Below are 13,698 nucleotides of genomic sequence, written 5' to 3' on the forward strand. Positions count from 1 at the left end.
ATTCCTATTCCCAACCCTGGTGGTGAGAATGGAGAACTATTACGTAATCGTAAAGGTTACTGCTCCATCAACGTGTAGGCTGTCTGAGATGACAAAGGTCAGCTCACCAACATCGTAGCTAGATGGCCAGGATCCACCCATGACAGCAGAATCTTTGACAATAGTTGTCTGTGTGCAATGCTGGAAAGGGGGGCATATGAAGGCCACCTACTAGGTGACAATGGATATGCCTGTCGTGGGTGCCTTATGACTCCTCTTTTAAACCCCAGACACCTTAAGAGAGAGAATACAACACCTCTCATATCCTGGCAAGAGGTCTCATAGAGAGAGTTTTTGGAGTGTGGAAAAAAAGATTCCCGTGCCTATAGGAGGGGCTCCGCATGAAGATGGACACTACACTGACAATCATTATTGCAGTGGCAGTTCTGTATAACTTTGGCAAGAGACAAGGAGACAAGCTACCTAAGGAGGCTGAGGAGGACCTACCGGAGGAGAACGCAGAAGATGGCCAGGTGCAACATGCTGCCAATGCAAATGGGAATGCTGTGAGGAGAACCTTGATTGCAGCCTAAGGTGTATAGAATGTAACATTGGTAAAATGTAAAAAGCAATATTATATTTTGATCGACACAAACAATTCCTATTTAGGCTTTCTGTATTCACATTTATTATTTAGACTTTGTTATTCTCAATACCATACAGGGTGGAACCGGAAGACTGGAGGACACCAAATTGCTTGGGAAAGCATTGTTTTAATAAATAATTGTTTTAATAAATAATTGCTTAAATAAATAAAAAAGATCAGCATTCTTTACACAGTGGGGATTTGTTTCCCTGAAGCAGTTTCTGTTTCTGAATTTGCAGTTGCTCTTTTTGTAAATTCAGGACCTCAATCTGCAGTAAATTTTTATCTCTCTCCAACTCCAAAACATCAATATGAACTTGGTTCATGTCAGTTCTGGGGCGTTTGCTTGGCCTGTCTATGTTGTTGCTGGTGCAAGATCCAGGCAATGCTGTTTCTCCACGGCACAGGGTGTCAGCTCAACTAAAGGAAAAGAAAGACAGAACTAACTCATTATTAGTAGGCTATTTACGTACAACAATTGAATTGGGGCTTATGATATGCCCAGCCTTGGTACGAATGATGATGTTATGCAACATGCTGTAATGGGCCTGATAACGGTAACATTGTAGTGAAGTAGCATTAACGTTAGTTTTAACGTGCATTATAGTCATTGATATTTACCAGTTATTTACGCTTACTAAATATTGGTGGGTCGAGTTGTCCGTCGTCATCATAGGGGTTAAGGAGAGGGGCAAACTGCTGGGGAATCATCTCGCATATCTTCTGGGAGAGAGGATTCATTCCCTTGGACGGAGGCCCCCCTCCGGTCTGAAATAGCCTCCGCCTCTCCTCTGCCGCATCCTTTTTGGCTTTCGCTTTTACGTTTTTCCAGCATGCCTTCATCTGGCAAATCCATTAAATCTGTCACATAAAAAGGCCCAGGTGTCTTCCTTCTTTTTGACAGTCATGTTGTCTGTCTCTTTATCCTCCAGTACATTACTAAATTCCCCCATAACCTCCGACAAGGTTTTTTTCATAAGCGGAGGAAGTTGAACTTCTTTGACGTGCCATAATCAGGTGGCTAGCGGACAAATAATAAATGGCTAAATAACGTTAAGTAATGACAACATTTTTTATTTTATGCTAGCTAGCTTGGTTTATAAACTAGCTAGCTACAGTAGCTGACGTTAGCTAACGAATTAGTTTTCTGTCTAGTACTGGTAAATAACAGATTGTATTTCAAATCAGCCAACCCATGAGAACCTTTCACGATGGAGTTGCAGTAATTCTAACGTTACATTGTTATTATTTTATCAAGGAACAGCAACTTTGTGGCCTCATTTGTCAAGTAGGCTAGCTACTTCGTTTCAACTCACAAAATACCTCATATATTGGTGTAACATGTCACTAATCATAGTTTAAAACTGTTAATCATAGATTAACTGATCCAGAGAAATAATTAACTTCTCTGATTAATTATAAACCTAGATTTACAAAACCTAGATTAGCTCTAATCCTAGATTAATTTAAACCATGTTGGTGCAACCCACCCTAAAAATTTAAAAGTGAGGTGTAACTTTGCATTGGGACTTTTGATGCATATAATAATGCAAATCCATGTTACATGTGGTTACGTTTATGCTATCTACCCTTTAAAGACCCCAGCCACCCAAGCCATAGACTGTTCTCTCTGCTTCCACACGGAATTTCCGCACGGCATGCGGTACCAGAGCAACAAGTCTGACACCAACAGGCTCCCTCCTTCACAGCTTCTGTCCCCAAGCCATAAGACTGCTAAATAGCTAACAAAATAGCGACACGGTCTATCTGCATTTACCCTTTTTATTGTATTTATATTTTTACATTGACTCTATGCACACTCACAGGACTATACACACTCAATCACACACACTCACACTGATACTCCAACACACACACTTAATTGGCTCACACACACATAACATGCACAAACATTCCTACTGACTTTACACACATATACGCTGCTACTCCGCTGATCATATATTCTGATGCCTAGTCACCTCACCCCTATATAATTTATATCTACCCCTACCACTCCAGTATCCCTGCGCATTGTAAATATGGTATTGGCACTGACCCTGTATATAGCTTACTTACTTTCTCATGTTCTTATTTCTATTGTGTTTTTGTTCTACTTTACTTTATTTTATAGTACTATGGATATTGATTACTGCATTGTTGGGAAAGAGCTTGCAAGAAAGGCATTTCACTGTACTTGTGCACGTGACAATAAAACTTGAAACACACACTCACGTCACCCTTCTGGAAAAACCTGTTTTGATCGCAAGTCTAGGAAGACACCCACACTTTTTCCATTAATAGTAAGTTTACCAAATCTATCACTTTTCCTTGTTTTGTTTTTTTGGTGCATGAAGCAAGGGATAACAATAGAGTGTACAAAACATTAGGAACACCTGGTCTTTCCATGACATACATTTACATTTTACATTTCAGTCATTTAGCAGACGCTCTTATCCAGAGCGACTTACAGTTAGTGAGTGCATACATTTTCCATACTGACCAGGTGAATCCAGGTGAAATCTATAATGCCTTATTGATGTCACAGGTTAAAGAAGGATTTTTAAGCCTTGAGACAATTGAGACATGGATTGTGTATGTGTGCCATTCAGAGTGTGAATGGGCAAGACAAAATATTTAAGTGCATTTGAATGGGGTATGGTAGTAGGTGCCAGGCGCACCGGTTTGAGTATGTCAAAACCACAACGCTGCTGGATTTTTCAAGCTCAACACTTTTCTGTGTGTATCAAGAATGGTTCACCACCCAAAGGACATCCAGCCAACTTGACACAACTGTGGAAAGCATTGGAGTCAACATGGGCCAGCATCCCTGTGGAACGCTTTTGACACCTTGTAGAGTCCATGCCCCAATGAATTGAGGCTGTTCTGACGGCAAAAAGGGGTGCAACTCAATATTAGAAAGGTGTTCCTAATGTTTTGTACATAGTGTATATTCTTATGAAACGATCAAATATCTCTGTTCGATCCATATCTTTTACAGACTTTATTCTATAAAAGAGCAGTATATCCCTCTTCATGCCTAATAGGTAGTGGTCTGTGATGCATCGGTTGAATGTTAGCCAATGTGTTGCATTGCAGTCGGTCCAGGTGAAAACACTTACCTACCTAGTCAGCAGTTCCACTCTCTAAACTACATATATCAGATAAAGGCTGTGCCCGACACACCTTACAGATCCTGCAATTAGGGGGTTTGAGTGTACACACACACACACCCACACACACTCCATTGGGATGGGTTCATTTAAGTCTCTACCCTCCATCTCTGTGTTTATCCCCGCTGTCTGGCGGAGTTGTTGTGTTTTCACTGAAGCGTTGCACACAAACATCTAACAAACGTAGACCAGATCTGTTTCACATGTCAGTGTTGGATTACAGACTGAGCCCACCTCTACTCTTTATATGGCTAAGTAGTTTGTTGGTTAAGTGCATTCAGGGGGCCTATGCACAGTGTTCATTATGGAGCTAAGTAATCAGATAATCGTGTGCTCAACTACTACTCAAACAACTCAACCTCAGCTCACCTTTATTTTAGCAAACCTAAACTAAAGAGTCTAAAACCACCTACACTGCACAATTTTCTCAATCCTTTCACAGTACACAATAGTCCTAGTATCAGATTTGGAGAGTCCATGTCGAACATGACATTTGTGGCAAATATTGTGTATTGTGAAAACAGTTTAAACTGTGAGAGAACTCACTATGATCATATGCAGATGTTTCTAGTTGTAAATGGATTGAACACAATTCAGGAGTCTCCGGAAATGTCTCCTGAAATTCCCCTAAAAGATCTATTCCCGTAGTGATGTGACTCTTTTCCCTCAATGTCAGTAAGACCAAGGAGTTGATTGTGGACTATAGATGGCTAGCAGTTGCGTCACAAGTCACTTAGCAACTGCACCAGGCGCCATGTTGGACGACCAGAATCAGTCTGGTAGGGAAGTCCTCCAATCGTCCACATGGCTGGCTGTGTTTTTCTACCACCTGAAACTTCTGGAAGATTGCCCATTATTTCCTTTTTCTAAGGACCCAGGTAGTGGGAGAACCTATTCAAGTAAGTAAATATATTTAGAAAATTATAGCTACAGGAACTATGTGTGCAGGCTCAATTGAGCTGCTAATGTATTGTTCGCCAGCTAGCTAACTTTACATACTGTCTCCCGAGTGGCGCAGTGGTCTAAGGCACTGCATCACAGTGCTAGCTGTGCCACTAGAGATCCTGGTTTGAATCCAGGCTCTGTCGTAGCCGGCCGCGACCGGGAGACCCATGGGGCGGCGCACAATTGGCCCAGCGTCGTCCAGGGTAGGGGAGGGAATGGCTGGCAGGGATGTAGCTCAGTTGGTAGAGCATGGCGTTTGCAACGCCAGGGTTGTGGGTTCGATTCCCACGGGGGGCCAGTATGAAAAAATTATTTAAAAAAATAATGTATGCACTCACTAATTGTAAGTCGCTCTGGATAAGAGCGTCTGCTAAATGACTTAAATGTAAATGTATACAGTAGCTAGCCAGGTGAATTAAATATCACCAGCTAGCAACTTCATATTAGCTAGTTAGCTAGATATCTTGCTGTATTTATCGTTGTAACTTGAAAGGCATTTGTAGCTAGGGAGCTAGCTAGCTAACAACCATGGAAGAGGGTGAAAGGATTGCTAGGAGTTCCAGCTGTCAGAGAAGGGAGAGTAGGCTACTCTCGATAGGGCAGGTACCTTTGTGGGAGGACATTATGAGAAGATTCTCCAGGACAGAGAGATACGATTTAGCAACATAATATTTAGTGATGTCTAATTTGAATATAATGCAGCCTGCTTCTTTGTTTTCTGTCCTCTGATACATAGAGCTGTGAAACACTGTCTGCAGATGAAGAGGTCCCAATGAATGTCCCAAGAGAATAAGGGTACATCCTTGTATACCATGAATTATATGTGTACCTATGTTAGCAAAGTTTGTAAACAGAAATACAGTTTCAAAGTCACACACAATGTATAAATCTATTACAACTGGAGCAGGCCAACTCTGCTGGGTGTGCAGGCTTCTGTTCCAGCCCAGCACTAACACACCTGATTAAATTTATCAAACCTAATTAGTTGATAATCAAGTGTGCTATTGCTGTGCTGATACAGACATCTGCTCATCCAGTAAATCAGGGATCAGTGCAGCGAGGTTGGCGACCTCTGGTATTGACTTTTTATTGTTCACCTGAAATGATGCTTTAGATCAAATAGCCTACTTGTTACTAAGATGTCTAACATTTACATATGATTTAGCTTACTTGTACACTTTGAAATATTGTTTAAACTTGTTTTAATTATTAACTTAAAACTATTATTCAAGGTGAACTAGTGTCAATGTTGATTGATCACAATCATGCAATAAAGAGGGGAAGGGAATCTGTCTCTAATTTGTCTGTTTTTGTGTTGTATTCTCAAATGAACATGACCTTTTTGTTCAGTCATAAGCTCTCCAATTAGTTTTATTTGATTGTCATTCTTTTTTCAGGATATCAGCCATGTGAACCCATTCTGCAGCTGATAATGGCATGTAACGCCAATGCATCCATAGGCCTACAGCAGTGGTTCCCAACTCCAGTCCTTGAGTACCCCCAACAGCACACATTTTTGTTGTAGTCCCGGACAAACATACCTGATTCAACTCATTGAGGGCCTGATGATTAGTTGACAAGTTGAATCAGGTGTGCTTATCTGGGGCGACAATAAATAGAATAGAATAGAATAAAACTTTATTGTCCATCCAGGATGGACATTTTTCTTTGGCATCACCTTCCATTAAAAGGATCACATACACATACATTCTCACATCATACACATTTAAACCAGTCAGTCTATCATGTTGCATGCACTAAAAACATAGAGGACATTAATACATTCACTCACAACATACCGTTGTCCGAACTGCACTGGATAGATAAGTACATATACTGATACAATTTACTTTGCATTTAGTAGTCCAACAGCACAAGGAACGAATGACTGTTTGAACACGTTCTTCTTGACCATGGGCATTCTGAAGGGCCTGCCAGAGGGAAGCCTCTCGAACTGAGGGTATAGAGGGTGGGAGGGGTCGCCAATGACAGCCACTGTGTACTGTTGGGGGTACTCGAGGACCGAAGTTATGAACCACTGGCCTGCAGTATGATGGCATTAGCCCAGGGGTGTCAAGCTCATTCCATGGAGGGCCTAGTGTCTGCAGGTTTTTGTTTTTTCCTTTCAATTAAGACCTACACAACCAGGTGAGGGGAGTTCTTTCATAATTAGTGAACTTAATTCATCAATCAAGTACAAGAGAGGAGCGAAAACCCGCAGACACTCGGCCTTCCGTGGAATGAGTTTGACACGTGCGGATGCCTAGTCATTTTACCCTGCCTTCATGTACATACTGTATCTACCTCAAGTACCTCGTACCTCTGCACATTGATCTGGTACTGGTACTCCCTGTGTATACTGAAGCTCCATTCTTGTGTATTTTATTTTAATTCCTCTTGTGTTAGTTACTATTTAATGTTTTATTATTATTTCTAAACTCTGCATCGTTGGGAAAGGTTCGTAAGCAATCATTTGGGAAAGGTTCATAAGCAAGCATTTCACTGTGAAGTCTACACCAGTTGTATTCGGCGCATGTGATAAATAACATTTTATTTGAGCTGGACAGAACCAAGTGGAATGCTGTTCTGAGTCACCAGTAGTAGTAGTAGTAGTAGTGTCATATACAGTTACACAGTGTAGGCATATTAGTAAACCGACCATATGTTGACAGGGAGACCACAGCCATGGAGGAAATGTGTGTGTGTGACTCAGTAGTCCACCCACAGCAGGGTTTCCCAAACTCAGGCCTGGAGCCCTTCCTGGGTGCACATTTTGGTTTTTGCCCTAGCACTACACAGCTGATACAAATAATCAAAGCTTGATGATGAGTTGGTTATTTGAATCAGCTGTGTAGTGCTAGGGCAAAATACTAAACGTGCACCCAGGGGGGCCCTAGGACCGAGTTTGGGAAACCCTGACCCACAGTACTCTGGAAACACTTGACACACTCTACTCTTACCAATCACTGAATGCAACACAGCTGTAGATATGACAACACACATTCTTGAGCACTTGGCAGCCATATTAGGTTGTTTTCATGTGTTGTTTACCTGGAGTAGTTACAGTGCTATGGAAAAGTATTTGCCCCCTTTCTAATTTTCTCTACTTTTGCATATTTGTGATACTGAATGTTATCAGATCTTCAACCAAAACCTAATATTAGATAAAGGGAACATAAGTGAACAAATAACACAACAATTACATATTTATTTAATTTATTTCATAAACAAAGTTATGCAACACCCAATTCCCCTGTGTGAAAAAGTAACTGCCCCCTTACACTCAATAACTGGTTGTGCCACCTTTAGCTGCAATGACTCCAACCAAATGCTTCCTGTAGTTGTTGATCAGTCTCTCACGTCGCTGTGGAGGAATTTTGGCCCACTCTTCCATGCAGAACTGCTTTAACTCAGTGACGTGTGGGTTTTCAAGCATGAACTGCTCGTTTCAAGTCCTGCCACAACATCTCAATTGGGATTAGGTCTGGACTTTGACTAGGCCATTCCAAAACTTCAAATGTGTTGCTTTTTGGCAATTTTCATGTAGACTTGATTGTGTGTTTTGGATTATTGTCTTGCTGCATGACCCAGCTGCGCTTCAGCTCACAGACGGATGGTCTGACATTCTCCTGTAGAATTCTCTGATACAGAGCAGAATTCATGGTTCCTTCTATTAAGGCAAGTCGTCCAGGTCCTGAGGCAGCAAAGCATCCCCAAACCATCACACCACCACCACCATGCTTGACCTTTGGTATGATGTTCTTACTGTGGAATGCAGTGTTTGGTTTTCGCCAGGCGTAATGGAACCCATCTCGTCCAAAAAGTTGACTCAAGTTTGCCAAAAAGCACCTGGATGATCATCAAGACTCTTGGAAGAATGTTCTATGGACAGATGATTCAAAAGTATAACTTTTTGGACGACATGGTTCCAGTAATGCCTGGCGAAAACCAAACTCTGCATTCCACAGTAAGAACAAGTCATTGCAGCTAAAGGTAGCACAACCAGTTATTGAGTGTAAGGGGGCAATTACTTTTTCACACAGGGGAATTGGGTGTTGCATAACTTTGTTTATGAAATAAGTGAAATAAATATGTAATTGTTGTGTTATTTGTTCACTTATGTTCCCTTTATCTAATATTAAGTTTTGATTAAAGATCTGATAACTTTCAGTATCACAAATATGCAAAAGTGGAGAAAATTAGAAAGGGGGCAAATACTTTTTCATAGCACTGTACATATGTGCGGTTTGACTCAGTGAGATTTTCAGTGAATGAATGTTGATTCTCTGGCACTGTATCTTCATAGAACTGTGTGTTTACGTACATTCCTGCCTGCCAATGATTTATATATACACTAGATGACTGACAGGGGGTGCTGTTTTGAAGCCACTGCACCTCCAAGTTGGCACTACCCCACCATTGAAAAACATATTTTGGAAGCTATAGAAATGCATTTATTCATGCGTACATGTTCTTTAAAGTATAATTTTTCAAAAGTTATAATGTTACTGTCCCCACTACAACAAAACATTTTGTCCTTTAAACATTTAAATGACATACTGTAGAATTCCATTCATTCCTACGGAGGACCGCTTCTTCTGGGGAGTGCCAGATGTGCCCTTGAACAAGGCTCTTAACCCTCATTTGCTCCAGGGGCACCGTCCTACTATGGCTGACCCTGTTAAACAACACATTTCATTGCACCTATCCGGTGTATGTGACAATAAAAAACATCTTATCTTATTTTGGCCGACCGGTGGCTTCAAAGCCTCTCATTGCATAGCATCAGCAATCCAGGGTTTATATACATCATTGTTGCCTGCTTGCCTGCGTGCATGTATCTGATCATAAGAGTCTGACCCCAATGTCAATGTCCCGTTTGCTATCCCCCCAGGAAAGAAGAAGCGAGGGAGGGAGTCTGGTTCCTACTCTGGGGAGGTGAAGACAAACGAGGGAGGATTGGAGGACAAAGCCCCCAGGCTGCCGGACATGAACCCTGTGATCAACGCTACAACAGGCAGCACCGACATGGCCCTTATCAGTAGCTCACTGGCAGCCTACAACTATATAGCAGGTACAGCAACGTTCACACAACGTTACAGCAACATAGCAAGTACAGTGTTCACACAACTTACACCTTCATAGCCGGTTCAACGTTCAAACAACATTACAGCAACATATTAAGTACAATGCTCACACAACCTACATCTATAAAGCAGGTACAGAAACATTCACACAACATTACACCAACATAGCAAGTACAGCAACGTTCACACAACATTACACCAACAAAGCAAGAACAACGTTCACACAACATTACACCAACAAAGCAAGAACAACGTTCACACAACGTACCCCTTTATAGCAGGTTACACGTTCACGCAACCTACAGCTTCAGAGCAGGTACAGCTATGTTCACACAACATTACAGCAACTTTGCATATAAAGCTAAGTTTACACAACATTACAGCAACTTTGCATGTACAGAAACATTCACACAACATTACACCAACATAGCAAGTACAGCAACGTTCACACAACGTTACACCAACAAAGCAAGAACAACGTTCACACAACGGACCCCTTTATAGCAGGTTAAACGTTCACACAACCTACAGCTTCAGAGCAGGTACAGCTACATTCACACAACATTACAGCAACTTTGCATGTACAGCAACATTCACACAATCTCTTAGATGACAGTGAGGTAGAGAAGGGGTTAAGGTTGGGCTCTGAGCAGTGGCGATTTTAGCAAGTAAATCTTGGTGGGGCAACAACAACAAAAAATATGTGGGATGCATGCCAGCAAAGCCACTACACAACACTAAACAATACATTAATTGCACTAGAACGGTGACAAACGGTGCCCACAAACTGTTAGGGCCTACATAAAGCTGTCCCAACATTTTACCACTGCTACACCTGGCTATCAGCGGAGCCTTGTCTGGCAGCGAAACAGTTCATTCATCCTCATTTACTGCCTTTTAAAACAACATAGCTGATATGGCTGACTTGCTTAAACAAATGTGGTTTCTAATGACAATTGAGATGTACAAACTATGGCATAAGGGGACGACGAGCGGATAAGAGGCAATCCGTCATTTGGATTAAGACATTCATGAGCGAGCTAGGACGGACGTAGTCAATATAACTATTTGTTCAGCACTTTTGAAATGTACAGTCAGAATTCAGAACATGGGCCGTTCTTATGGTGTTCTCCCTGTACACCAAGTCAGAACCGTAGGATAAATAAATGGGGCATATAAGCAGACAATAAAAGCTCTTACAATATTCGATGATTACATTTATCTATAACAGGTTATAGGCTACATGTGTACCACCAAGTCAGAACAGTAGGCAAAATTATGAGGGGTAAATAGACCAAATGATTAGGGTGAGGCACATGGGATACTAACAGCCTACTACACAACATACACTTAGTATGACTTTCTTATCTACAGTATACATATCTCCCTGGCATATTACATCATTGATGCAGCAGCATACAATACATTTTTTAACTCACCTTGTTGTGCTGTGCTCACTTGTACAGGAAGGTGACGTGGCGGTCCTTCGTGGGCAAATTTTGTCGTCAAAGTCTGGCATTCTCTGGATTTATGGTGCTTTCAAGACAACTTGGAACTCTGGAAAAAAAACAAGGTTGAATCATGATGACGTCATTGATCTTCAGGTTGAAGCTCTAGAAAGAGGCCCGAGTTCCGGATTTACAATTCCGAGTTGGATGACCGTTCAAAACGTATTTTCACAGTTGGAGCTCGTTTTTTCCCGACTTCCCAGTTGTCTTGAACTCACTGAAGTCAAGTTTTCGCAGTTCCGAGTTAACAGTTGTTTTGAGCACGGCACAAATCATGCTTCATTGACAGCATGGCCAATGTTGAATGTTTATAATTTTACATTTGGAAAAGAGACCCTTAATCACAGATTTGGGGCCACTCCACTGAATAGCAGACTAGTGATTGCTTTGCAATGCTTGCAGTTAGCCACTGTCACCGATTCCTTCCAAACCACTCATTGTTGAATTTGCGATTTCCAGCTTGTTGTATAATGTTTATGTCCATTGGCCGATGAGCACCGATACGTTTTATCTATAATTTCTCTTCATTATTTCTCTTCATATGACAAGGATTAAAAAGGATTTTCCAGTAGATTGTCGACTTGATTCATGATGATGACTGCTAGCTAAGATTTTGAAAGTATGATGTTGACATGATCAGTGCAATCAAAGCTACTGTAGATATAATGTGATTTGCCGTCATTTTATCTGTGGCCAATGACCTTGAGCCTTCTTGGATGGGCACTTCTAATGTAACTCTATGGCAGCACCCAAGGGGCTTGAATTTTTTAGCTCTACCCTTAGACTTGGCGGTGACGTACTGTCCCCACAAGTGACAGAACACTGAGCTAACCATGGCGCAACTAGAGAACATTACCAACACCTAGGCACTGTATTTTCCGCTGGCTGCCTCACCACCACAGACAGCACTGTGTGTCTATGTATGTGGATGACGAGAGAGAGAGAGAGAGAGAGAGAGAGAGAGAGAGAGAGAGAGAGAGAGAGAGAGAGAGAGAGAGAGAGAGAGAGAGAGAGAGAGAGAGAGAGAGAGAGAGAGAGAGAGAGAGAGAGAGAGAGAGAGAGAGAGAGAGAGAGAGAGAGAGAGAGAGAGAGAGAGAGAGAGAGAGAGAGAGAGAGAGAGAGAGAGAGAGAGAGAGAGAGAGAGAGCGAGAGAGAGAGACCTTGTATCCACTTTTAACTCTCGGGAAGCCTAAGAAAATAGACAGACAGCCTCGGCCCTCAACTGAACAAAACTCAAACCTTTCATCCCAGACAAAGTATTTCCTCTTCCTTTACCTCCCACTCATATGGCCAAATAAACACACTTACTGCATGGTGAGGTATACACACAGTACCCACACCACGGTACATACACCACGGTACACACACCACGGTACATAGCATTGCAGCCTGCTTAAGCCCTGGGCTTAACGCAAATAAATTACACACAAACATATACAGGAGATACTTCAGTGAGGTAAAATGTTCTGTATGCTCTTTCTCTCCCTCTCTTACACACACACTCTCTTGCTCTCTCTCTCCCTCCCTCCATCTTTCTCTCTCTCTATCAGCCTGTGTGAGCTCCCCCTGTGATTTAACCGCTATTGTCTGTCCCAGTCTCTGTGGTCATGGGAGCAGAAGTACAGATTATTTCATTTCATATCGTACCTCTGTGTTCAAAATGATTTACTGAGCAGATTTACTGAGCAGAATGAGTAAGTTCAGCAAAACAGGCCGAGCAAGTCAGAGTTAAATTAGTTTTTGCTTTCAAAGGCAAGATGTTGAAATGTATGAGCTACATATGAACCATTTGGCTCTATATATGACAGTATTTGACTATTTATCTCTCTCCCCTCCTCTCTCTCTCTATCTCCTTCTCCCCTCTCTCTCCCCGTCCCTTTTCCTACAGACCACCCAGAGCGCGCAGCCCTCTACTTTATGTGCGGCGTGTGCCTGGGCCTCTTCCTCACCCTGTTTGCTCTGGTGGTCCAGATCTCGTGCCGCACCGACTGCCAGCCTCGCCGCCGCTGCCCTGGCACCACCACCAAGAATGGCCTGCGGCCCACCGACTCCTCATCCGACTCCAGCGACTCGGACTCAGACTGGGAAACCACGTCGGACCTGTCGGCACGCCGCCACCGCCGCTTCGAGCGCACACTCAACATGAACGTGTTCACGTCTGCGGAGGAGCTGGAGCGGGCACAGCGGCTGGAGGAGAGGGAGAGGATAATACGAGAGATCTGGATGAACGGTCAACCCGACATACCTGGGACGCGCAGCCTCAACCGCTATTATTGAGGCAGGACCGCAAATGAACCGTGGTCCTCTGTAGCTCAGCTGGTAGAGCACGGCGCTTGTAACGCCAAGGTAGTGGGTTCGATCCC

The 13,698-nt window shown here is 42.5% G+C and overlaps 1 protein-coding gene across 2 annotated transcripts in view; it reads left to right on the plus strand.

Moving 5' to 3' along the window:
- The window catches only part of LOC121549126 (protein eva-1 homolog A-like), a 214,690-nt gene extending 200,992 nt beyond the window's left edge, over positions 1-13,698 (plus strand). For both annotated transcript variants that reach the window (XM_041860981.1, XM_041860982.2), the window contains 2 exons: positions 9,635-9,814; positions 13,224-13,698. In XM_041860981.1, the coding sequence (XP_041716915.1) occupies positions 9,635-9,814; positions 13,224-13,612 (569 nt within the window). In that variant the 3' untranslated portion in view covers positions 13,613-13,698. The remainder of the gene's footprint in view (positions 1-9,634; positions 9,815-13,223) is intronic.

The sequence above is a fragment of the Coregonus clupeaformis genome, chromosome 33 (genome assembly GCF_020615455.1).
Source record: "Coregonus clupeaformis isolate EN_2021a chromosome 33, ASM2061545v1, whole genome shotgun sequence".
Classification (NCBI taxonomy): domain Eukaryota; kingdom Metazoa; phylum Chordata; class Actinopteri; order Salmoniformes; family Salmonidae; genus Coregonus; species Coregonus clupeaformis.